This window comes from Solenopsis invicta, chromosome 5 (genome assembly GCF_016802725.1).
Source record: "Solenopsis invicta isolate M01_SB chromosome 5, UNIL_Sinv_3.0, whole genome shotgun sequence".
Classification (NCBI taxonomy): Eukaryota; Metazoa; Arthropoda; class Insecta; order Hymenoptera; family Formicidae; genus Solenopsis; species Solenopsis invicta.
In genome coordinates this window covers 25,350,684-25,377,656 of record NC_052668.1, presented here as the reverse complement: position 1 = coordinate 25,377,656, position 26,973 = coordinate 25,350,684, and the positions used below count along the sequence as shown (strand labels likewise).

General features: G+C 41.2%; 1 protein-coding gene and 1 long non-coding RNA gene across 7 annotated transcripts in view; one reads left to right on the top strand and one right to left on the bottom strand.

Annotated features, from left to right (window-relative positions):
* LOC105195272 (LIM domain only protein 3) overlaps positions 1–6,413 on the top strand; it is a 75,325-nt gene extending 68,912 nt beyond the window's left edge. For all 3 annotated transcript variants that reach the window (XM_011160638.3, XM_011160639.3, XM_011160640.3), the window contains 2 exons: positions 3,606–3,846; positions 4,946–6,413. In XM_011160638.3, coding sequence (XP_011158940.1) covers positions 3,606–3,846; positions 4,946–5,101 — 397 coding nt within the window. In that variant the 3' untranslated portion in view covers positions 5,102–6,413. The remainder of the gene's footprint in view (positions 1–3,605; positions 3,847–4,945) is intronic.
* Positions 1–26,973, bottom strand: part of LOC105195275 — a 287,417-nt gene that overhangs the window by 96,982 nt on the left and 163,462 nt on the right. The gene's annotated exons all lie outside the window — the stretch shown is intronic.

Genomic DNA, 26,973 nt, shown 5'->3' with positions numbered 1-26,973 from the left:
TGTAATTGGTGTCGAGTATACGCGGTATCTCTCCCGACCAACGGTGCCCTCCCTTGTACCTTCAAAGATTGAAGAAATTTTAACGCGTCGCGGACTCCCGGGTGCCGTGAAACGTGTCAAAACGGTCGTAAACAATGCGATGTATCCCGCGACGCGCAGGGAGGGGACGAGATACGCGTGCGACGAGGCAGAAAGGGCGGCTGGCGAGCACGTAATAAAAAGAAAATTGAATGGAAACACTTACGGAATTGCGCCAATTACGTAGGTGCGGGCGTGCTAGATGCGCCCGTGCTGTAATAAAGCGTTCGCGCAGCGGTGGCGGCGGCGAATTTGTTCTCATTGCGATGAACGCAGAGCGAGAGATAAATCAAGTTTTAAACGTTTATGACTCGGCTCGCGCGCGCGCGAACGTTACGGCATGATACTCCGATACGATGGAAATTAAAATTTTGTAAAAAAGGACCTCGCCCGACCGCGATTTTAATACTTCGCTCGCGACGATCGTGAATAAAAATATTTTCGTAAAAATATTGCTCGATGCAAAACGCGTCTCGCGACACATTTCTGCGACATTGTGTGTGATAACTTCTTAGACTCAATAATAATGTGTGGTATGGTTTTTATTATATTTTGTCTCTGTGACTTAACATTGAATAAGAAAATATTTCTACAATTCTAATGATCTTAATTTATTAGTCGCTAGTCTCTGGACTTACCCTTCTGAAACAGCACCCTCGTATTTCTCGGAAACATTGCGCTGTATTAATATTAATAAAAATATAATCTGCTTAGATAATTAAAGAAACAAACATTCATACATTTATGACTTTTTTCCATATAAAATCCGCTAAGAATAAATTCTTGAAAAATAAAAATATTTGCACGAGTTTTCTTGCAAATTGCATAGTTGAAACAGTGATGAGTATATTATTGATGATATTAAATCCTTTTATTGTACATATTTGTAGTTTCTTAAAATTTTTGTTTAAATTTTTCTCTTTTATATTTTAAAATTGCTATGCAACATAAAACGAAACATCTTTCCGTGAGGATAGACAATTATGTAATCTTCAATTACAATGTTGACAGATGTTCTATAATTTTTTTCATATATTCTTTAATAGCTTAGGATAAGAAAAATAGCGTCGGACGCAATAGATTCATTAATAAGGTGCCAAAAAAACAAATAAAATGGAAGGGTTTATTTCTAATCGTTTAATTTCATAAACTTTGTTGTTTAATAAAAAAAAACCGTTAAATTAACCATTTAATTAACACCTTCTCTGCGGGACCGTGTCTGAATTCTGCTATTACTGCCTAGAATGCCAATTTCTCAGACGCTCTTTTTTAAAGTATGTTGCAAAAATATTACTTATTATAAAAAGTACTGTAAAAATTGTTATACAATTCTGATAGAAGAACGCTTTTTAATTTGTATTTACATTTTTAAAGTTTTAGTTTTAGCTTTTGTTTAAAAAATATATTAAAAACAAAATGAGGTACCAGTATTGGCGACATTTCTCTATATTCATTCTGAACGTCTATCTCTTTGAATATATTTATTTATATATTTTTTTTAATTGTTAGAAAGGCACCCGAAAGGTATAATTAATATTGATCGAGATAATAATAACGACAACGTCGCCTCAACGTCACATGTTTTAGTTTTTTAATTTTTAATCAGGACTTTATCCAGCATTCATTGATCAACTCCCGCATGACTGACTTGAATAAAATATCCGCACACGTCTCCTAACGTTCCTCGACGTTACACTGATTTTAGACCGGCCGCGACGCGGCGTATCGCACGGCCGTGTAAAAATGTCTAGGGGCGGGTGGGGGGCTAGGTGGAAAATTATACGGTGCGCGGCGTGCTCGCCGATATCGTTCCGCGGCAGACATTTGCGCCGTTTTCGCGAGAAAGGATCGGGCTTTGCGCGGCATTATTCGCGCGCGCATAATGGAAGGCCCCGGGAATGACTGCGCTCGTGCAACGCGATAATTCCATTGCCCGCGCAATTACGACACAGTATCTGCCTCTAGCCAGACGGCCGAAAAAGGTATTCCGAAGCGTTACAAGGATTATTTTCATTTAAACCTCGTCCGAAGCACTGCCGTTGGAGCCCGGATATTAATTCTTTTTTTTCTCCCCCTCCCCCCCCACGCCTCCTTCCCGCCCCGCGCTCAAACCGTCCCGAGATTAATGGGAAATGATTAATGGTGAAATACAAATACGCTTCCGTCGATTATATCGCGCACGTATGACGAAACGCAGTAGGAATATCGATTACGACAACGACAAGCATTATTTCAATTAATTCGTTTAATTCGCGTTTATTGTTTCAACTTTGTTCGTCGTTTTATTCCTGATGTATCGCGATTTGATAGGCAAAACGTTATAATTATCTCTTATAATTATTCCACGTAAAGGAAACAAAAATCACGGTTAATTCATCGTGCCGTTGATTGCTATTGCCATTTGATGAAACACAAATAGCATTAAAAAAAAAAAAAAAATAGCTCGTATCTCAAAAGAAAATCTCACCAAATAAATGAGCGTTTAATTTTTGTAAGCTAAACTTTGTACGATGTTCCTACTACGTGCCAAGTAGCACTGTATTTTTCGTGCAGTTAATCGGTGCAAAATAATTAGGTAAATCCGGATTAAACGTCTAGTAGAGCACAGGTATATCGAGAAAATGAGGGAGAGAGAGAGAGAGAGAGAGAGAGAGAGAGAGAGAGAAATGGTTGCACGCAGAAGGGCGAGAGGATGGGGAGGGAAAAGCGAGAGGGATAGGTATCCGATTGGAGTGTGGCGTCATTTAGCAGACGACGCGTATAATGGGGGAAACGAGCGAAACCCGGTATAACCCGCGCGCTTGCTGCCAGCACGGCCACGCGCGCAGCAACGCGATAATTCTATTTGCCGTGCGATTATGAGAGTATCTACCCCGAGCCAGCCCCGGCGCAGAGCGGCGCCATACCGCCGTTGTGCCGCCGTGTGCTCTCGTATTTCACTCTCGTATTTCCTCTAGCCGGGATCAAAGCGGATGCGAGGCTGCTCTCGTGGACAGAGGGGGATAGAGGGGGGTGCGGGGGACAGGGCCCCCTTTCTCCTCGGTCCGATAATAATTATTTGTTCGTTGCGTTACAATATGCTCGTTATCCAGCGGAACTCTTTTTTTCGTGTCCCCTCCCTTTCGTCCTCGCCGCTTTTTCTTGTCCTTTCTTTCCCTCCCCCTCTCTCGTTCTCGCGTCGATCGATCGGATTTGGAATAACGAACCGACTCGAGGGTCGACTGAGGCGCAGATCGAGCCTCATTTGTTAATCGCGTTCTCTTCGGGTCTCTCTCCGCTAGGTCTTTCCGGAGCGACGAGCCAGCTTAAAATCTCGCGGTTAACGACCGATTGGCGTACGCGTTCTCTTTAAATTTCCAATGACGTCAAGGATTAACTTCTTTTTCCACGAATGTCTCCAATTGGGATGTAATTATCGGTACGGCGGAGGATAAAGCTCCGATAACTCGCGAAACGTTGCAGAGCGAATCGGCGCGGGCTGCACTTTTCGACGACCGACACAGCGTGTTTTCTTTTTTTACTTGCAGGTTTTGCGTGGGCGATCGGTTTTACTTGTGCGAGAACAAGATTCTCTGCGAGTACGACTACGAGGAGAGGCTAGCGTTCGCTAATATGGCGTTACAGTCGCCCGCCTCATTAGCATACATCAAAAGGCAACTCCCTCCTACACCGACGCCTCCGGGCCAGAATATGCACCCGGGACACAATCCGCTCCAAGCTCATCAAGGTCTGGGGCAGTCGGTGGCCCAGCACAATCACGTGCCCAATGTAAGTGCCAACAACAAACTGCCTAAACGAGTTTGGTCGATAAAACAATCTCTCGAGGATAAATTCGCGGTGCTAGTGTAAATAAAAATTATTGTCGGAGAATAGGGAGACAAATATTATATTATGATATTCCCGTATATCGACAAAACAAACTTTCGTGGATAAATCCGCCGTTTGAGTGTAAATAAAAATTACTTGTACAGCGAGAAAAAAAATATATTAGAAAAGACAAAATTTTCCTCAATTTTAGTAAGCCGTGTGTTTGCATGCGACTGTGGCATTTTGTTTTTAATAAGTAATTGTATTTACTAAAGCAAAGAACACAATTCCTTTTTAAGTAAATCCTTCATTAATTATCAAATTTATTTTATAAATATAAATATTTTTTTATAAAAATTAAAATTAAAAACTAAAGTCAAGTAAATTTTCTTTCTCCTCGTAGTCACAGCAGAATAGTCAGATAAATTATTATTTCCATATGTTGTTTTTTCAATAAATTGCCGTAAAGTAAAATTTTAATAATTATAATACACCTCATTATATATACATTTTTATCAAATTTTTTATACATCTTTACGTTGCGATAACCTATAAAATAAAAATAGAATTCGAAAATCATTTTAAGTAAATAAATATGGATATAATATGGATATAATATGGATATAATAAGACCTAGCATTAGAATAGAATACCTAAATAATTAGATACAATAAGATGCTATTCATTTTTTTACATTATGACATTGTTAAAAATCAACAGCAGAATTTAATGAAATGTAACGGAAGCAAATTTTAAGTAGGTAGATTAAACAAACATTTAATGTGCATTTAATGTAAATTTAATGTTGTCAAAGTGCACTAAAAGTGCACTAATTTCATACATAAGATTTTCACTTATTGATACATTAAATTTAATGTATAACTTAAAAATACATTAAATTTCATGACATTTTTAACAGTGTACGCGAGTAAATGGTATAATTTTTTCATGCGAAGGGGAGAAATCAACTTTTTCTTTATAATCCGTATCATCGAGGCTCGCGACAATTACAACGTGAGAATGATGTTTCTCACGTTTCGCGAACCTTTTGTGACTTCAGGGTCAAATGTCAGGCGGCACGCCGACGATGAATGGGACGACCATAGGGGTCGGCGGGCCGAGGGCGCCGGGCGATATGAACAACAACGGTCTGTCCGGGCCCGCCCTCGGGCCCGTGAAGCCACCCCCGATGTCCATGCAGGCGCCGACCAGCTGAAACGAGGCCTCGCCGCCTCTGAAGAAGCTCAGGTGTCTCAGCGGTTACTAAAGTCGATAGGGAGTTTCTCTTCGCTCGTGGAACGTGATCGTGGATTCCGGGCAGCGGGAGATGGGAAGAAAGGTATACGTTGCACCGCTGAGAATGGCGGGATGGACAAAGAAGGGTTGAAGGGGGACGATATAGAGAGAGAGAGAGAAAAAGCGAGATGTTAATCGGGGGAAAGGGGGAGGGAATGTCAAACGCCCGAAGAATCGGAACACAAGCTCCGCGAAGTGGAATCCGAGGCTTCGAGGACTAAGTGACGGAGACTGGAATCACTGTGATCGTGGAAAATGGACACAAATCTAACGGAAGATAATGTTAATACAGTGTAGGACACGTGCGCGTTCGGCGCGAGCTGGAGCTCGACACACCGTATTTACCGCAGGCATACAGGTACATACAGATACGTACATTATTACACACACACACACACACACACACACACACCTTCCAGGCAACGCAACGTTCAAATGACGTAAAATTCTCCAGATGTCTTTCAGGCGTCTCTCAGACTTTTGCGTTGTTTGCTGATGCACGTACGCGTCATGTAAAATACGATACGACACCCGACACACACACACACACACACACACACACACACACACACACACACACACACACACACACACACACAAGGATAAAATAGATAATTCGTGTAAAATATATTTCTCTAGCGAGGCGGGAGCGAATGTGGTTCTGCGTGAGTGCGAAAATTGCGTACGCTTGTGGGTGCGTGAGCGGCGGAGTCGCCTGTAAATATATCTGTGTCGTATTTGACTCCGCGAGAGAGAAAGAGAGAGAGAGAGTGAGAGAAAACGAAACAATTACCAGTATACGCACGCCCACTGAGATGATTCTCGTCCCGCTCGTGATATTGCCGTCGTCCACGCGTAAGGACGCAAGAGCGCCGGATTCGAAAGGGGAGGAGGAGGGAACCTAAGCGAGAGCGAAAGGGGCCGCGAGGGGTTTTGTAACACGTGCCATAGTCCCGCGATTTCACAGCCGGCTAAAAGCGGGCAGCCACGAAAGAAAGGGAACGGAAGCAAGACGACATTTCGAAATTGGAAAATCGGGGAGCGTGCACACACACGCAAATGCCATTCTCTTGCTAAGGAAAAGTGATAATTCAATTTTTAATTTTCTTCTTTTTGAGTAACATTTGTCTTGCAAAGAAGAATATTTTTGTAATGTTTAAAATACACTTTTGATTTGTTTGAAACAAGTAATACTTATCTATTTGAAACAAACTTCTGTGCACACACACGCAGAAAAAAAAATATATTTAAATTATTAAACATAAATATTGCTTATTTAAAATGTTTTACAAGTTTATTATGAGCATCAGATTTATTCAAAATATATTCTGGATTCTAGTAATTTATTACTTCAGTCAAGAATATTAAGTTAAAATAAAAAATTCAATTTGCTTATTATTCCGACTTTTTTTTCAACAGTTTTATAATATTCTTTGAAAGAATATAAATTCTTTCTTTCAGTACATGATAATAAATTCTTTTTTAAATTCATGATGAATATATTTTACGTTGTCAAAAAAATATTCTTAGTTAAAGATAATTGCTTGCGAGAAAGAAAAAGTAAATTGAGTAAACGCTTTTCTTAGTTATAGAATTCATACTTTTTTTGTGTGTGCGGTTCTCTGACTCTCTTCGGGATATTCGCCTAAAAAGAATTAATGATAAAATTCCCGTTGACCCCTAACCATCGGTGGAATTCTTCTTCGTGGCTCTTCTAGTCTCGTGAAATTTCCGTTATACGTTACGTCGCGAGCCGGACACGCGACAGCCGATACCAAAGATTAATTGAACACATTAGGTTAAGAACCCCTCGAAACGAGCGCCGCGGAAAGATTCAGTTTTAGACAGCTCGACGCGTCGTCACGGCGAATTATTTTTCGTAAGCTTTATATCGCAAAGAGCAGCGGCGGATTATCGCTCGGTCCTCCAGAATTTACGCGAAAACGGGTTATACAAAGGGTTATTATTTTTAAACATTTCACTATTGAGACAATATCCATCTTGATTTGCACAATTTCAATTTTTCGTTCGACGATAGACTCAAAGTGGTTTACGGCAGGGGACTTTTAAGCATCTCGTAATCCGCCGCTGTGTCCGAGAGAGTCGCGAGCTCCCATCGGGGCAGAGCCGAGGGGCTTAGTCACTTAGCTTTAACGCTTTAATGCCAAAAATACAAGGCGGCGCTTATCTATACCAAAACGCCAAAAAAAAAAAAACGGCATACATTCGTAATCGTACGGAGCCGGAAAGGAGAGCGGCGGAAACGCGCGTTCTCTGCCGCGTTTGCCGCCGCGGCATTATTAACTGCGAGCTCGTAACGCTATTAAGCTGTGAGCAATTTCCCGCGACGCCGGAAATACCGGTCAGGTCTCATTCTCCCGCGTCACATCCGGGCTTTCTCTCGTTCGCGGCCGGTTGCGCTTGAAAATAACTGTAATGCGCTCTACTCCTCTCGTCCGTGTCGTGCCCAGCAGCGGCGCGACAATATGTTTATCTCGCGAACGTTCTCATGATTCAGTGATCCGTAGTGCGCATCTTTTTTTATGCTCTGAACAGAATCAAAAATTATCATTACAATTATATTTATAAATTTTAAAAAGCGGATTTAAACGAAGCGATAATGATTTGTTCCCGTTTGTTTGTTTTTCTATTTTTACGCAAGGCGCGCGAAATCTGAGAGAAAGTACGTGTAACGGGAAATTAGTTTACATCGAACACTTGTAAATTATCGAGGAACAACGGATCGAACCCGACGACTGTCGCACCGCGTTAGTACAAAGGTCCTGCGACACGGCGGAGGGGAACAAGTTGGACGACAGAGGCAAGCAGTACGGGGCGAAAAGGACATTGTCTCCCTACGTAGGACAGAGAAGACCTGGGAAGACGGCACTCTCCCGTTTTTTTATCCATCTGTATATAATATCACTTACCTAGGGCTCTATTAATAATAATTAACGACCGCCTGTCCCTCGCGAGGGGGGGAAAGGTGGCAGCTCCCATTACTACCGAGAAAATATAACATTCTTATAAATACAACCTGGTGTATTCCAAGAGCGTTTTTCATTTCCAGTCGAGGAAGATCTGCGACTCCAACTTCGACAGATATACTTTCGGCAGATCCTAACGCGCGTTCCGCGTCCGGGACGCGTCGCCCCTTCCCAACTCCTGCGCGTTTTCCTCCCTCCCACCCTCTCGACAATCTGTCTTTTTGCCGTGCCACGAGGAGTCGAAATCGAGGTAAGTCCTGGCGGCGCATGGAAGTTCACCAGATCCGATCGAGGGTCCCACTCGACGGGTGATATACGGTATGGAGGGAACGAAAAGGGGGTTGGGAGGAGAGAGACGATAGCCGGCTCTCTCGCGTGGCGCCGAGCTAATACGAGAGAGAAGGGTGGAAACGCGATTTCCCTAATGCCCGCCAGCCCGCGGAGCCGAATGTTATTATGCGCGGTGAAGACTTTATAATGGGACGTGGAACTCCTTAAAACTCGCGGATACGCGCGCCTCCGAAAACGCCGGCACGGCTCCGTTACGGCGCGGGAGCGAGCCCATAACTGAAAACTTATGCCGCCGCGATTGCGTTACGAGGTCGTTTCGCTCGATGGGCTGTTTCATTTTTAGAATTGCTCGCCGAGTGACCCGTAATCGGTCGTGTCACGCCGTTGTATCCGCCGTTTGCGGTGAAACGAAAAAAAAAATAAATAAATAACTGTTGCTCGATCTAAATAAAATGCTTTGTAATTAACTGCTCGGTCAAAGCTTATGGTAAACGTCACGAAGTCGCTTTGTTTGATGGATTTTGCTGTGTTTTCGAGGATTAAAGAGAGAAAGAAAAGGGAAAAAGAGTGCACGTGTGTAATTACATTCGGGCACGTAACGCTATTGATTTTTTTTCCAAGTTGAAAATCACATTTTCGGGTTAATAAACTGCACGTCTCGTAATAAATTGCGCGATGCAGTTCGAAGATAGCGGCCAGGAGACTCGGTTGACTTTAATTAATTTTTCTGGGAACGGCCCCAGAAGTTGTTTTAATTCGTACGCCACGCTATTCATCGGCGAAGATGCTATCAAAAATAATATCCACTTTTAATGCGTTCGGGCCGGAAGGGGTTAACAATCTCGGCCCGCTTCCGGTGCGTGCTCGGGCGAATTAATCCGACGTCGCGCGAGTAGCCGCGACTCGTCATCTCGACCCTCGAACCACCAGCCGCTACCACCAGCACTATTACTACTACAGCCATGCAGCACCAACACCACCATCAGCACCATCAGCGTCCACGTCCAGAGTCGCATTAATCACGTCGAAGGCAGACGGGGGTGGCGGTGACGCGAGCGGGGGGGCCAAGGGCGGTGCGAGACTAGGAACGAAAGGGAGAACAGAACCCCTTAAAATAATCTGGCCCGAAATGAAATCAGCCAAGGCAATTTCCAACCCCCTCCCACGCTCCCCTCCCCGCATCTCGTATCCGACGGTGATGTTAACAGCGGTGGCGGTTTTATCCGCCCGGCCAGAGCGGACCTCCGTCCTTTCCCTTTCTACCCTCCTCTCGCTCATCCCCCAATTCCGTCGCAGTGCAACCGACAAATGACGACGCGGCGGCAACCCCCTCGCGGCGACTCACGGAATTAAAGATCACGAGATAAGGGTGTCATCCTTCGCTATGCATTATGTGTTCGGCAAAAAGCTCGCCCCCGGGCCATTCCGCCGCCTCCTTTGCCCCCCCCCCTTCTCTTTTCTGCGTCCTCTCTCTCTTTTTCTCCTTTCGTCTCTTTTCGCTGCCTGCCTTCTAGCACACGCTTGTTTCGGGCGTAAGAGGGAAAAAGAGAGTGAGAGAAAGAGAGAATAAAAAGAGGACGAGAGGCTCCAATTAATCTGCTTCGCCCATTTTTTGCCTGTTCAAGGCATTTCCGCTGGCGTTCCTCTCGCGTATCGACATTCTTCCGCTAGAGACTGCTCGTCGTTTCGAAAGTGCGATGTAGATACAATGATGAGGAACGTCGAGTGTTTCACGAGTTTGTGGAGACTTTCTTGCGAAACGATTGCGACGGAATATACTCGAGAATGCATCCCGCGGTTATGATCCGCACATCCTCCGAGCGAACGAGATCCTGGCCGCGACCGGTAGTCGTGTTTCAAGTTTTATCGCCTTGAAAACATTTAAGAGGCGCTAACGTCGAACTCGGGGGACCAACTTCTGCGAATTCATCGAATCGAAGTTCGAAGGCGCATTGTCGAAGCAGCGCGATAATTGCGAAACTGAATGTTCCCCGAGGTTTATTAGGTGTAAACCATAAAACATGAAATGGAAACGAACAGAGGAGTATATTGTGTGAAAGTGAAAAGCTTGTCTATACGACATTATAAAAGTGTATTAAAACGTCACGTATGTAGGTTACAATCAGCGATCCTGTGGACGTCAAGGTTTTAAAGTAAGTAAAAATTTAAGATCCACATTAATCTGTTTTGTATCAATATAAACAGAATTTTTACAAAATATCTACTTATCTCAATTCCACGAAGAAAGAAATTAGTATAATTTGATAATATTAACCTTTACGATGTTAAGCTCAAAACGATGCCTAATCTCTACCATCCTAGATATCTCGAATCTTCATTCATTTTTTCACCTATTTAAAATGGTTAAAAAAAATCTCTAAAAATTCACAAACGCACTTTCAGCTTTCGAGAACAAATGTTGAATCTTCATTTTAGAAAATAAAATGTATATAATTTAATAACCCATGGAACTTGCGAGAAACTCGTTCGAACGAAAATCGATCGAACACGAAATATTCAAGATAATAGAGAAAGGGTTAAACAGACATAATTTGCTTGCACGAAGAGAAGCCAAATTTCTTCGTGTTAGCAAATTATGTTTGCTTAAGATTATAAATTCTTTCAAAAAGATTTTGTATGTTTTATATATGAAATAATGAATTGTTGATTTGATACTAATTTTTTTTCTGTGCACTTGGTAGCCTCTCATAGAAAGATTGATTTTGCTAAAATATCTAAAAATTTAGTTGGATGCGGATTTGAAAATAATTTTATTAGACTATCGAAATAATTATGACAGATGTTCAAGCGTGATGAGCAACGCTGCAAAAAATTTTGACGTTCCTGCAATCAGTTTGAAAGCCCAACATAATATTTTAATGGCCTAACAAAATTATTTTTAGATCTGTATGCAGCTAATTTTTTAGATACTTTAGCAAAATTGTTCTTTCTGTGCCATATTTTTTCAATAAAAAAGGAAAAAAATTAATCATTTTATTCGAGATGAGCGAATCGAGGCAGAGGAAGGGAGAGAATCGCTTAATATCGTCGGTGAAAATCGAGTTTCGGGCGCCGCGCCGCGTTCTGAAACATCCTGAAACAATCACACGGGTTGGTCGTTAGTACGTAAGGCCGTGCACACGGACAAGAGCCTCCGACGGCCTTTGGTTCGGGCGCGCGGGAGTCGACGCCGCCGTAGGGCCGCGCGTTATGTATAGGGTGTACCGAAGGAAATAACCGTCATCTGTATTCGCGATAACATCGTAATTGAATGCGGTTGACGGGGATTTGCAGCGTACGACGGCCGACCACCGGCGTTCCCCCGCAAACGGTTCCCTTCCACCGCGCTCTTGCAGTTCTTCCTCCGTCGCGCCCTTCTCGCCTCGCGCATCCCGCAACCCTCGCCGATGATCCTTCTCCCCCACCTTCACCTCGCCTTCCATCTCTTCGTTTTTTTCACAGACATTTTTTTTTTTTTATTCCCGCCCTGTCCCTTTTTCTCGGAAATGAATTTGGAGGATGTTACGGGGTTAGATACCGTACGATTGACAGAATAACAAAAGGAAAGAATTGCAAATGTGCAATTAGGAATTTTATTTTATAAGCGATAATGTTTTAATTTCGGTATAAATTAACGACCCTCCGCACTCCTCGTTTCGCGGCCAATCTTCCATCGCAATCTCATCTGTTCTCCCGTTGTTTACTTTTTCTATCCCGCTTTCTTGGCCGACCTTCTCGTTCGCACGCGTCCCATCGTTTTCTCCTCCTTCCCCATCCCTTCCCCATTCGTTCACTTTTTATCTTCTGAGACTGAAGCATTAATCATATCAAGGCAGAGAAAATCTACTTCGATATTTAGGGTGTGTCGTGGTATTGTCACGTGTGTGCACACGCGTGCGTGGGCACGCGGGCATATCGAGGGATTGGTGGTAAACAGCGATACGGCGATAACCGTAAGAGAGGAGAACGCAGCGAAGTTTATGAGGGAAATTTCGGAAAGGAGATCCCGCGAAGGCTATTTGAGCGTCATTTTTTCATTTCAAAGCGTCCCCTCCGTGTGATCTTTTCTTGAAAAACTGAATAGCGCGAGGCGAGACTGTGTCTTGCGAGATGGATGCGGATCGATACGTCTGCGATATTCTAATTAGGTCGCGACACCGCGACTAAATTTACTTCCTTCGTCACAGACCAACCATAAGTACATTGATAGTACCGAAATCATAAATATTAGAGATGTGCGAATCAAGCATTTGTAAGATCGAATCGAACCGAATCGAATCGAATCTTTGATAGCACATTTTAAATCAAATTGAATCTGAAATTGAGTCTGAAATTTTCACGTTGAATCGAATCAAATGGAATCTCTTTGATTCGAATACGAATCGAGTTCGAATTAAATTTACCCAGATTTACATTGATAATTTAAACGTAATAAAGTATTTTTCACTGACGTTGCAGACCCAGTTTAGAAGATAATTACAAAAAATGATGTACTAAATAAAAATTTGTATTAGATAGATTGACCATAAAAGTGATTAATATATAAATTATATACTATAAAAAAATATATATATAGATAAAATAATCATTGAATAGATATAGTATAAATTACAGTATTACTATCGAGATGATAGTGCTGCTATCATCGTTAACTTCATTAGGAAAAATAATGAAGCAATTTCAAATATTTCGAATATTATTCTAAATTCTATAAATAAAATCGTGATACAACTTATGAAATATTGAAACAAATTTATAAGAACAATTATTTATCGTGTACACAAATTTTTTAATAGTTTATAAGACTTGAAAATAGAAAAGTTTTGAAAGATAACCAACAATCAGGCGAGAAAGTTAATAAGCGTTGATACAAAATGACACAAATAAAACAATTCAAATAAGAGATTGATTCCAAATCGAACTATGGGGCATACGAAATTCTCGAACTGTTTGAATTTGAATTTTTTAGATTCAAAATCAAATCGAATCCATTGTGATATACTCTATTCTAATCTTTTATAAATCGATCTAATCTTTTATAAATATTATTTTGTCATTCTACGTCACTCATGTAAAATAAACGTATCTTACTTTAAAAAAATGTATCTTATTTACAATATATTTACAATATATTTAAAAAAAATTGTAAATTACTATATGTATACACACAGAATCTTAAAACTAATTTAAAAAAGCCCTTTACTGATCAAAAATTAAATTTTTTTTAACGAAAATAGCGAAAATATCAAAGGATTCTTTCAAGTTCTTATTAGTAATCAAAAATAAAGTTCTAAGACATTAAATTTTAAGAGAACGAATAAATGATGAAAGCTCTTCTCATTCAATTTCAAGTACTTTTTAAGGGTTTAAAATGCTGGAAACTTTGTCTTATTAATGTCGGCATAAAAATTAATCGAATACGAGATTTTTTTTGCGCCGTTTAGATTGTGTATTGACAATAAAAGTCTATTTTTAAAGTTACGAAATATTAGCATACGAAGCTGATCCATCACTGATGGAAATCGTGCGCGTAGATAATTTAAAATTATCTCGATAAAGATAAGTTAAATTACATGTAAATGTGTCCTAAATAAGATAAAGACGATTTAATTTATTTAGATAAAAAATAAAATTATAGATGATTTTATCTAGATAATTTTTGTAATTAATAGTTTTGCTCACTATTAAGAAAAACAATTTAGAATATGAAAGTATGCTTATATATTTTTATTTCTAAATTTTTTTTTCTTTTTTTAAAAAGTACAGATTCTTCAAATAATTTAATTTGACTAAAAATATTCCTCTTTGAGTTTGAATCAATACGCAAATAAAAAGCAAAGTTAAAAATAGAATATTATAACTCACATTATATAATGACTGATAAAATTCCTTGCAAGTTTTCGAATTTATAATTTTAAGACAATTTTTATATTGCACGTACTACTACTGAACTAGCAATCTTGCCTGCATTCCAATATACACTTCCAGTAGTAAAAATCTATGGCTTACGTATACTATAAATTTTCAGTACTGGCAATGAATTTCAAAACACAATCACTTTGAAAATTTCTCCTGTTAGAATAAATATCTTGGAGGTTAACAATATGCTTCATTCTCGTTGTTGTTCACTTTATCTTAAATAATTTGAGAAAGACGGCACTCGTTTTATCAAAGGTAAAGATCAAGATAATAATTTAGATGAGGATAAGAAAGATGAAACCATTTCTTTATCTAAATAATTATTTAGACAATTTTTATAGATAATGCAAACACTAATAGATAGATATTTCGGAAAGTTCTTTCTCGGCCCCAAATCCAGCCTCGACTATCGGCAGGGTCGGCACTCGGCCCGTATAATCCCGCCGCGAGATCGGAAAAAGGACGGGCCGCGCGCATCGCCGCTAATCAACGTAGAAGAGGTCGTTTTGCGATCCGGGATAGCGATCCTTGCATGCGGAATGCGCTGATGGGAAATACTTGTTACGTCGTGGCTACTGTCACGGCCGCTGATTGGCGCATGACCGTTGGATTTCGCGCTTTATTAATGGCCGTCTGTCGTCGTCCTTCTCCCTCGCGCTCCCTTATCCCAGTCACGGGATCTCTGATCTGGATTCACCTCCCGTCCCCCGGCCGTCCTTTCGGCATCGGCTGTCCTCCGTTTTCGCGTCGCATCGCGTTGCATCGCGTCGCGCTGCGAGACGTCCGACGCCTGCGCCGCCAAATTATTTACGGAATCTCGTTTTTCGCGCCCTGATTTCGTCCATCTCGAGCTCGTGACGCAGATCGCGAGCGAGGATTTTATTTCGAGAGAAAGAGAGAGAGAAAGAAAGAAAGAGGCACATCAGGGAAGATCGATCGCGACCGTACAGCTCGCGATTATAGCTTCGGACGATTAAACGTCTCTCGGTGCGGAGCAGAGAAAGTAACATAAGAAATCCCTGCCGCGTCCCCCCAAATGTGCTATTTCATCTAATATCGGCCAACAATTTTGCAGATATTAATTTATTGAGATTTGAGGTGATACGAACATTTGATAATTATCCAAATTGCATTGTGCGGTGCTATCGTATAAGGTGAAAATTGATAATACATCAAAGGGTTAATAAACATGTTTATTGTATATATTTACGTCCATCATGGCAGCGCGCCGCTATAGTTAATCCGGCATATATATCGGCATATATGCAGACTTAGAACGCAACAACGGGATATACGATGTAGAATAATGTGGAAATAATTGCTGCGCACGCGAGAGAGAGGGACTGATTGAACGATGTACATATTAAATCGTTGCATACTATTTCCTGATAATCAATGCAGCAACGATGCGTTTCTATGTCCGATATAATAGCATCGTTATATCGCGGTTACATAAATCACTGATGAAGTCCGAGCTACATGCTCGATGCTTGTAATATTCCGTTTGCCGGATTTCCGCGAGCGCGGCCCGCGCTTGTAGAAAATTATAATTATGCGAGCTTCGATCGCGCGTAAGCCTATATATTATAATTGTCCAACATTTTCACCGTGCCGTATATTGGTCGTGTTATACGGGCCGTCTCAGACCTGTCGTAAAATATTTCGAAGGCAAATCCAAACGCGGATTCGATTTGGGAAATTCAACATCGAATTTGCATATAAATAAGTAATAAATAATTGCCCAACTAAAATAGATCTAGAAATTGGACTCGCTGTTCCGCTTTGTTATATCCTATTTGACCCAGTTTTGTTTCCAAAATACGAAAATTTTATTTTAAATCTTGTGGTTTTATCATATTCTTTAATTTAAAAAAAAAAGTAAAATTTGTGCACTATATGAAAGAAATAAAAATGTATCGTTTAAAATTGCGCTGAAGATGTTTTGGCTTTTTGATACGAGCTAAAAGTTATTGAAATTAAAAAATTGAAGGCTTCTTTAATAAATTTGTTCTTTTTTCCTAATGAACAACAAAAAAATGTTGGCGAATGCCCGAATTTTGATCTTGAAATTAGATGCAAAGAAGAAAACAGTAAGAAAAAGCAGAGCAACAAGAAAATTATTATATTTTATTGCAGTTTTAAACAAATTGCTTTTAAATCGGTAAGTGGATCTAAATGAATTTTTGCACAAATATTTATTAAAGTTTTATTAGTATATGTGAGAATTTTGATTTAATTGATAATGGGGATAATTACTTCCCCATCAAATTTGCAAAATGCAATTTTACATAAGAGTAAACAAAAAATGAAATAACTTTTAAACCAATAAGTGAAATGTGCTCAAATTTCACACAGATACTCAAACGTAATACTAGAATATTCCATGAAATGTTTATATTTTTGGTAATGTTTTGAAATATGATCTCTATTGCAAATGGCCGTCTAAATTTAGACGAAAAATGCGCAGGACGATAGCGAGTTAACCGAGAATCGAGATTTTATTGTCCGTTTACATGCCCTCTGAATAGAATTATCATGTCGACCGGATGATAATCATGCGGTAAGCAGGAAAGGGGAGGGACGCTACAACTAACTTCCTTACTTCGAAATCTCCAAAGTCTCGTTTATCGTATTACCAAGTACCATTCGCGCGGAGTAGGAGCTTCACCGCGGCAAGGATAACCGGTCCGGTGGTGGCGGAGGATCTCACGCGCGAGGATACGGCGAGACAAACTAAGAATATTACCTTCGGGAATATATACGGACTAACGATCTACCGATGCGTATTAATAGTCTCGACGGTGCTAACTGTCTCGCCACTTAAGCGCCGAAGTCTGGCGGCCGAGTATTTATGCCGCTTCGTAATGGTCTCTCGACGGAAGTTCTCCAGACCCATCGAGTCCTCTTGAAAACCGAGGTAGTATTATGCATTCGATATTATGATGTGTAAACGAACGCTTTTCGTCTTAAAACCACTTTAAAGTTGTCTGCTCTATAAGGCAAATTCCATAGCACAATGTTTCGCGAAGATGGATTGAAGATTCAAAATGATAAGAGAGTCCTTTTTCTCATCGTTTACATTGAAAATCCTTTTTAATAGGCATTGATTATAAATAACAACATTAATGCTTAAATATTGACAAAAGATATTCTATTACACTTAAAAATTTTTTTATTTTCTCTCTCTTTCTTCTTCGCGCTCTTTAGGAATTAAATATTTCTATTTCTAGATAATTGCATCACGGCACGAAAACCGTTCTAACTTCCTGCCGCAGATTTTATTGTTCGTAAGTGAACGCAGTTCGCGTACTTCGTTCTCCCTCGCACCGCTTATCCGCCCGTCCATTCGTCACTGTTCCTTCAACCCCGAAGACGGCGGGAGGAGGAGAAGACCGTTCACGGATTTTACGAGGGACTAGAGTCGAGTATCGGTGGGCAATTATCCGCGAAACAAACAGGTCCGCGAGGGAAAGTCTAACGACTGCCAGGGTCTTCCCGGCGATTACCTCAAAGCAAACCGCCTAACAAGACATTGTTCCGAATAGCTTAGCCATTCCTCTCCCCGTCGTCTCCCAACCCGGGTGGCTCTTTTCCACCCTCTCTCCCATCTCCCCCGCCCCCTTCGCGGAACTCCGCTCCACGTGGAAGACACCACATCCACTAGGACGACCGAACCCAGCAGCAGTTAACAACCCCGGTCTGGCGACGGTCGTTAGTAACCAACGTGGATCACCTCCCGCGCCACGTTCCGCACTTAAATCTATACGTAAAGCGCATCTCGTCAACGAAGTTTCATATATACATTGAAAAATATGAGATGGATATACGTCCGCTTCTCATTACCGGAACTTGTAACAATTTGGTATGTCAATAATTTAATGTAGTATATATTATTTTAATAATAATTTGATATCTGCATGTCAAAAATTTTGTATAATCGATTTCAATAGATAAAAGATTTACAGTGGTAGTCATGAACGTGGAACCACTGAGAAGGAAAATAACAATCGTCAATGAAAATACTAAAGTTTAAATTTGTACTAAATTTATTTTATCGTATTATTTACTCCAAACGTAAAAGATTAAAAACAAATTTTCTTGCAACTTATATTAAGATAAAAGAAATAATAAAATAAATTCCATTTTTATTCCATAAATGGCTCTATTCTCATAACCATCGTTGTATACAAATTCGTGAGAATTTTTAACATTTTTAAGAATTTTTAACATTTCAAAGAGAATTCAAGATTTGAAATCGCGCAAGTCGACGAGTATCAGAGGAATATATTATAGAGGAACATAAGAGTCAAAATATTTAGAAGCAAATGTGACATTTTCTTAGTTATAAAAAGATTTGATTTTAATGATAGAATATACATTTATATAAAATACATATATATACTGTTATTACAATCATTTTATAAAATTTATTTCATTTTTCTTATTATTTGGTTTATTGGCTACAAAATAAAATTTTATTTCGCTATTGATTTAGATAAAGATTCATTTCAATGAAATAAATATATTTATATCTCTGAAATGAATTTTTAAGTATCTTTTTCTCAGTGTAATTAGTAAAGAGATTGCACTATCTTTTTAAAATTTTAAAAAGTTTCTAAAGTTGTCTTCGAGACATCTTTTAAATATAACCCGCATGTTGCCTGGGGAGTTGTAAGTTCCACACAATTCCGAAACGAAGAAATACGCGCGTCACTTGTCTAGCATATTCATATTCGTGATTTCGACTCTCTTATAGCTTTTAATTTTCCGACGATATCATTATTTTCTCCTACTTTATACGAAGTTATAGGTCTCTATTGGAGAATAAGAATAATACTGGATGCTCTGGCGGGACATTAATACTGTTTACGAAGGCTCTTGTATTAGGCTCGATAGAGTGGATACGCCCGGAAAAGGGAGATTTTCCACAAGAGGAGGACTCGACTCCTTGCCTATTCTTTTAAGAAGTTTCCGCGCCGTTATATATACTCAAGCACATATATATACATACACATATATATGTGCGCGTTAGCGCCATTATCGCCATCCGCGATAAGGTCCCTCGGGTGATAATATATTCCGGCAAGCATCTCGGGAAAAAATACAGATTAAGGCTCCTAAGCACGGATTTAACGCTTATTTATACTCCGCTAAGTACCGGCATTACCGCGTATTACGATCCAAATGGTCGCTCGAACTTTTTCACTGTCACCTGCTTCGAGATTTTTTCGCCGCATTTCCCTCCTACACCACCGCGCTTCCTCGAAGGACGAATTTTTTCCCCTGCACCTCTCCCTTTCTCTCCTCATCCCCTGTTGCCGCGTCTTATCGCAAATGTGTTTATATTCGCACTTACTCAAGTTTAAACGCGTCGCGTATTAGCGAATTAAGAGACAATCGTCCCATTTCCGTCACTAAACAGAAATTATCCGTATCAACCCCAAAGATACAACAAAGTATCAACTCGAAATCCATTGAGGATGGATGGAAACAAGACCGTGGTCTGCGCCACTGCGATAGACGTAATTTTCGGGAAGAACTGGCTCTCTCTCTCTCTCTCTCTCTCTCTCTCTCTCTCTTTCTCTCTCTCTCTTCTTAGCTCTCGAACTCCGTACTATCTCGCGTGGGATGCACGTTTCGCTGTTTCTTGCAGTTCGTGTCCTTAACGATCCTGGAATACCTCGTTTCCTCTGTCTTCTACGAGGTATGCGTATCCCTCTGGTGTACCCAAGGGCTCTTAACGGACGATGGGCGATAAGGGCAAACGGCTTACGAGCCCGTCAGATTCGAAGCACCGCCCGCCGGTAGTCTATTCACTTCTCTCTCTCTCTCTCTCTCTCCCCCCGTGTCCCCTTCAATCGTAGATTTTCCGCTCGCGTTCGCGAACTCCGGTTACCTCGAAACATTTGATTTTGATCACCGCGAAGCGCGCGGCTCCGCGGCAATATAACGTCGTCTTTTACGCCGAGCGCTCCGGTCCGGCCCGGCTGAAACTGCGTGCACGGCACGAGCACGTGGCTCGAGTCTTTTACAATACTTTGTTACTGCTTGTCGTTAATTTTAACGCCCGCTACGTGCCGGCGCGCTTTCACCAAGTTTTTCGCGTCTGGCCGGCGGGAGTTGGTCGCGCGAAATGCGCCTCGTCAGTTCGAGTGAATGATCGTATTTATGACAGCGGCTTTGGAACTTTCAGCTTTAAAACAAATTTCGCGTTACAACAGCTAGGCTAGAGTCCATTTCAACAAATCTGTCAAAATTGTAAGACTGTTTGAGACGTGGGACTCTAGCGACGGTCGCGTGGATTGCGATTAAAATGGTACGTTGTCGTTGGATTCTGTCCGTTTTATCGGTTGGCAACGAGAGGCACCATCGGGATGCTTCGTCGTGACCGAGGGAACAAGGCCTAAAATCGAATTGCCCGCACGTAATTATTCGGTCTCCTTAGCGTAATCGCGGTAAGATTATCGCCTATCTTGCGTCGCGATTCGTCGTCGTTAAAGGGAACGCTTTCACGTCACCCCGGGGAGCACGTTGGGGACATTACGGCTGGTAGGCCACCGGAATTAGTAAAAGGCGAGACGACTTGATTCGATCTATCATCGCGCCGCGCAATAAGCCATTCGCGCTCGCGCGTGACATAATTTCCGTAAATTTTAATCAATTTAGGGACGCAAATTCGTTCCGCGAGAGTCGTAGATAATTCCACGTAAATATGACAATTAAATCGATATAGGGATCTCGACGGTAGTAAAGCCGATCGAATCGTTATCCCGGCCGCGCCGTCTAGCTGCCGCGTCAGGTCCGCGGAGTGAAGTAAAATGTACTCGAAGGGTTATGGTTAGCCATCCGCGGGGCTTATGGGCCGATCGCCGCCGATGGAATCAGCGTTCTACCGCCATCCCGCTGCTCATAATCAGTTTTAGATTAATTAAATTTTACGGCCGCTATCGTCGATAAACATTAAATTTAACGGGCCTGGTCCGGCCAGGCCGTTACGGCTCGTTATACGATCCCGTACGCGTCACGAGCGTTTACTCGAAATACCAATCGCTCGCCTCGGATGCTTCGGTTGCATTTTTACTTTGTCAGCGCGGTAACGCGGTGAAAAATCGATCCCGAGATTTTTATGGAATTACACGTGTCTCTCTCTCTCTCTCTCTCTCTCTCTCTCTCTCTCTCTCTCTCTCTCTCTCTCTCTGTGTGTGTGTGTGTGTGTGTGTGTGTGTGTGTGTGTGTGTGTGTGTGTGTGTGTGTGTGTACTTCGAAATCAAATAAAATAACTTCCAAAACAGTTGTTCCTTTAGAAATTTCCAATGCAGTTAAAACAATTTATTCTATACTTTTCAAGTAAAAACATTCTTATTTTTTAGGAGAAGATGCTATCAAATTGATAGCGCTGCGTTTTACGAAATATTTTGTAAACAGAAAAAAAATGAACTTACAATTAAAGATGTCATGGTTATACAGTACGAGCTAAAAATTATAAAAATTTAAAAAGATTTCTTAAGTTAATGATTTTTTAACGACAAAGAATTTTGATCGCAAATATCCAAATTTTAACCTTGAAATCAGCTGCAAAGAAGAAACCAATGAAAAATTTGACTTGCAATAATTTTTGCAGCTAAAGTGACTAACCGTGTTTTACTGCTATGTAGCTTTATAATAAATAACTTTTAAACAATTAAGCAAATATAAATAAATTTGTGCATGAATATTTATTAAAGTTTTATTAGTGTATGTAAAAATTTTGATTTAATTTGTAATGTTATCTCATCAAATTTGCAAATAAGTACTACCAAAACATAATTTTACAAAAAACTCAGGATTAAACAAAAATTAAATAACTTTTGAAGACCACAGACACTTAACCGTAACAGTAAAACAATCCATGACATTTTATATTTTTGGTAACGTTTTAACATATGACAAGAATAATTTCTTGGTAATAATGTTAAAATACATTCATCATTCGCTTAAAATAAACTTTTGTGCATATACAGAAAAACGCATACTGTAAATTACTTGAATAAAATAAATATTACTTATTTCAAATATTTTATAAATTCATATGTCTGCAAATCCAACATAAGTTCATCAAATTTATTCAAAATATATTCTGAATCTTAATAATTTAATATTTCAATCAAAAATATTAAGTTAATAAAAAATTTGATTTGCTTGTTATTCTGAATGTTGTATTCTTCGATACAATTTTATAATATTTTTTTAAAGTGTATAAATTCTTTTTATATAATAACGAGTTTTCCGAAAATCTGTGACAAATATTTTAAGACAATAATCAAGAAAACATTCTTTATTGAAAAATTCATCACTTGCCAGAAGAAAACAGTAAATTGAGTAATTACTTTTTAACAATAAACTTGGTATTTTTTTGTGTTAGCATTAAAAAATTCTAATTTTTGATTTAAAGATATTTTTTATCCCATATTTCTTCCTCTCTGAACTTATGAAAATTATCATTAAATAATAGACATATTTTTCATTATAAAATTATATAAAATTTTCCAAGCAAGCAAGTTACGTTTGTTTAATATTACATATATAATGCCATTTCAGAAATAAAGATGTTTTCAAACCAAAAATATTCCTTCTTCCTGCGCAGATATAAATCTAAAATCTATTAAGAGAGAGAGAGAGAAAGAGAGAGAAAGAGAGAGAGAGGTCAATGTATCCGGCGTAAAGAAACAAAGTATATCGTTCACCACAATTTGGCTTTGATTTCGAGCGAATTTTGTCGGCGACAGTGGGGCACCTAGAAGTATCCACATAACTGAGTTGAATCATCGCCGGGTGGTTGGTGATGCGCGAGTTTCGGGCGAATTGTTATCCCGCAGCCGTGAAACGTGAATCGCTCTCGTCGGCCAGAGAAAGAGAGAGAGAGAGAGAGAGAGAGAGAGAGAGCGGCGGGTGTCGGCGGGGCGCGGTAGCGAGCAGCAGCAAGCCGGGAGGTAAATCTGACGAAGGCGGTAATTAAATTAATTAGCTATCTCGAGGATGCAAGGATGTACCGTGCCGACCGAGAAAGCGGCCGCTCTACCTCTCGCTCGCTCGTTTTCTCTTTAACGGTCTTAATTATCAGGGACTCCCCGCCCCCTATCCGCGCTCCACCCTCCTCGTCTCTTTTTCCCTCTCTCTTTCTCTCTCTTCCTCTCGCTCACCCTAGCACGCTCCCCGCGCGCCCGTGTCTCCGTCCTTCTTCCGGCTATTTATTAGGTTTTTACTTATGGAGCCGGTCGCAGTGCAATCGTCCGATCTGGACCGGCGCGCGATCGAATTTTCCCATTATTCCCGACCTTCTCCGACGGACGAAACTTTTGCCGGCCGGGCCCCACGGCCGGCGGCGAGCGGGACGGCCCGGTTTCCGTGAAAGAAGCAAAGCACTCTGGGTAATTAGAAGCGGAATTATATTCCGCCGCGTCCTGTTTCAGTTTATAAACAAGGACTCTTAAATGAAGTTCCCCGGAAGCTGGCCGCTTTAATGCCTCGGCCGATGCGTTCCTGTGCTTCGATCCTGAAACTCCTGGACTTGCTCGGCGTCGCTCGCGCGAGCTACACCGAGCTTTTAACCCTTTCTTACGGCCGGTGGCATGCTAATAGAGATGCCCATTTTTCTTTAAAGGAATAATACCCGGAAAAAAATAACGCTGGAAGCGAATGCGAATTTAGAAAAATACGCGAAAAAAGAATTACACTTAGATATTTTTTTAAACGCACAAAAATTATTAGCCGAATAGGCAGTCGTGATTTTCGTAGCTCGATCTGTCGCCTGTTTTTCGTCGATCTAATTAGGGGCAAATCGCTAACAGCGTCGCTTAATCATTCAATCGAGCTAATGGTTCTTCCGTAGCGCTAGAAGAGCGCGTACTCCCGTTTCTCTCCGTCTATTAATTCCGGCATTGAGCTAACTCAGCTTCACCTCATCCGTCTATTTCGGATCATGCGGTTGCGATTGTAGTGCAGATCAGCTTTAATCTACGTTTTACACTTAAAGAAATGCAATTTACAATCTTGCAGATCTCCTTCAATTTTCTTCTACCCTTAAAGGATGTAGCATTGGGGAAAAAAAGCTAACTCCTTTCCTTCGTTAGCAGGCGAGTCAATTATTAAAAGCGACTTTAGCTTTGCTAAACACCGTCGATTCGCGCAATTGTGTTTAACACCGAAACAAGGGACTTGGGAACACGTTCCACGAGAAGCGAAACGTGCTCTCTCGATCTTCTCTAATCTCTTTATAACTTTTCTAATCGCTTCGGGATCGGAGCCATTATTTTTTTTTTTTCCTTCCTTCGCCCCGCGTATTTATCTCGGCATTATATTACGTCGCACGCGCGCGGGACGCCGAAGAAACCGCCTAACGACGTACATTCATAATCGATCTCCCGCTCTTATGGGAACGTATATGCGTACGTACATACCTACGACACTCCCAGAGGTACCCTATCCCGATACGGCGCGCTACCCTCGCCGCACGACTGCGAAATTAGCGCCAAGCCCCTGCGCGCACGGGAGCTTTCCTCCCCGAGAGCTCCAACTTCCTAAGCTCGAGCCCAAGTTTGGTCCCCCGGTCGTCGCGCTCGGCGCCGCACCGGCTCCTCTTCCTACCGCTCCGTTCCGCTCCGCTCTCCTCGCTCGCGCGCACAGAGCGGAGGGATAGGAACACGCGTTTTAGTTTTTAATGATTATTGCGCCCAGCTACGGCCCAGGTAGGCAGGCAGGCAAGCAGGCAGGCATTACCCATGGCGGTCTCCCTCGCGCGCATTTGCATATCTTTCCACCCGTTAGGAATTGCCTGCTGGTTGCTTTCGTCCGCTCCGAACGGGCTGCGTCTACCGGCGCTTTCGCTTCAACTTTTAAGCCCCTTTCCTTCTCCCCCTCTCTTTCTCTCTTTCTCTTTCTTCGTCTCTTCCTTCTTCTCTCTTTCTATTTTCTTTATTCACGGGGTGTTCCGCAAAACAGTGCGTTTTCCCTTAAACGCGAAGTTCTAGAAGACTTTTCGAATGAAACTTTTTTCTTTAGAATTTGATTTTTTTTTTAAACAATTTTTTTGTAACTTTGTAATTTTCAACACTCGCTCTTGAGACTTTTAAAATTTTAATCAAATTTATTAAACATTTCTAACATATTACGATAAAATATTTCATACGTGCAGAATTTTCATCTTCCATCTGTGTTAATGTAATTTTTAAAAAAATCTTTTTGCCTAAAATATTAAACGAAATGCGACGTTCTGATCTCGCACATCAAGAAGTCTCAAAAATCTACCAGAAATTCAGAATAAAAAGTTTTTAATAGAAAACATCGAAATGTGAAATCACAATATAAATGAAATGCCTTATCGATCACAACTAGATCTTAATGCCGATATTTATTGTGTGATTTTATATACCCTTTCAAAGTTCACGAAACTGCGCGCTGAAATAAATTTCTCATTCTCAAAGTTCAATTTTAAATTGAACAAAAAATAATGATACCACGTTATCAAATTGAAAGTTAATTTAATAGTAAATGACGTTAATAATCATTTAAATGTGAGAACCTAACCCTTTCCCCGTAAAATTTTCAACCTGCCGTCACTGTCGTTCTCTCTTTTCACCGGCACGAATATCGAGAGACACCCAGTATAATCTTTATCTCTTGTCTCTTACCGATACCCCTCGCCCTGAAACGATGTTGGCGTCTCTGTTCGAAGCGTCGCGGGCGTCGCGACGTCTCGCTCGTGCTTTACGAGCGGCAGCCCGCACCAGTAATTTCTCTCTCGCTAGTCTTCGGCCGCCCCTGTCGCCGCCGCCGCCGCCGCCGCCGCCACTTCCTCGTCCCACTTTCTTCCTTTAATGGCACTTGGTTTTTGAGTGCATTAATTAACGTTTTGTGTCAGCCACCCCTTAATTAGACTGCTTTTGAAAAAAATCAGTCAGTGAGTCAGTGCGTTCTTGAGACGAGAGGTGAGCTTCCTCTCCTACCGCGGGGGTTGGAGTCGCTGCGCGATTCGACGTTTATTATCCGAGCAGGAACGCCGGACGGCGCGGCGGGTGCTAACGTTGCATTATTAATAATTTACGCGAGAGTCGAATCGAGATTTTTCTCGCAAAAAGAAACGGAAACATCCATCTTTGGTCCCTTCCCGGACGTGATACAACTGTTCGGTCCCTATTGCCGTAGTGACGATTTTAGATGCGTTATCAAACAGATTTACGGCGCGATTAATCCCGCGGTGTCCTCCGCTCGTAATTTAATTCTCCGATTAAAAAACAGAAGCCAGACGCCAATCGTAAAAGCGCGCGCGATCCTGGCTGCTCTCAGATCAATCGCGTTATTTTCGCGAACACTTTTCCTCCCTTTGTGCGCCATTAAATGCTCGCGATCTTCATAGAGTTCGCGAGTATCAGTGCGTTCCTTATCGCGCGGACGGGTAGGTTCGTAACCTTCTCGTATCGAGCCCGCAGAGTCGGTGGTTTACACGTTATTTAGCAGACGCTCTCCCCAATGTAAATCGGCGTCGGCGAAACTATTGACCCCGTCATCGTCGGTGCACGCGCGCGACTTTGGTCTTCCATTTCCGCCGTTTCCCCGCCGT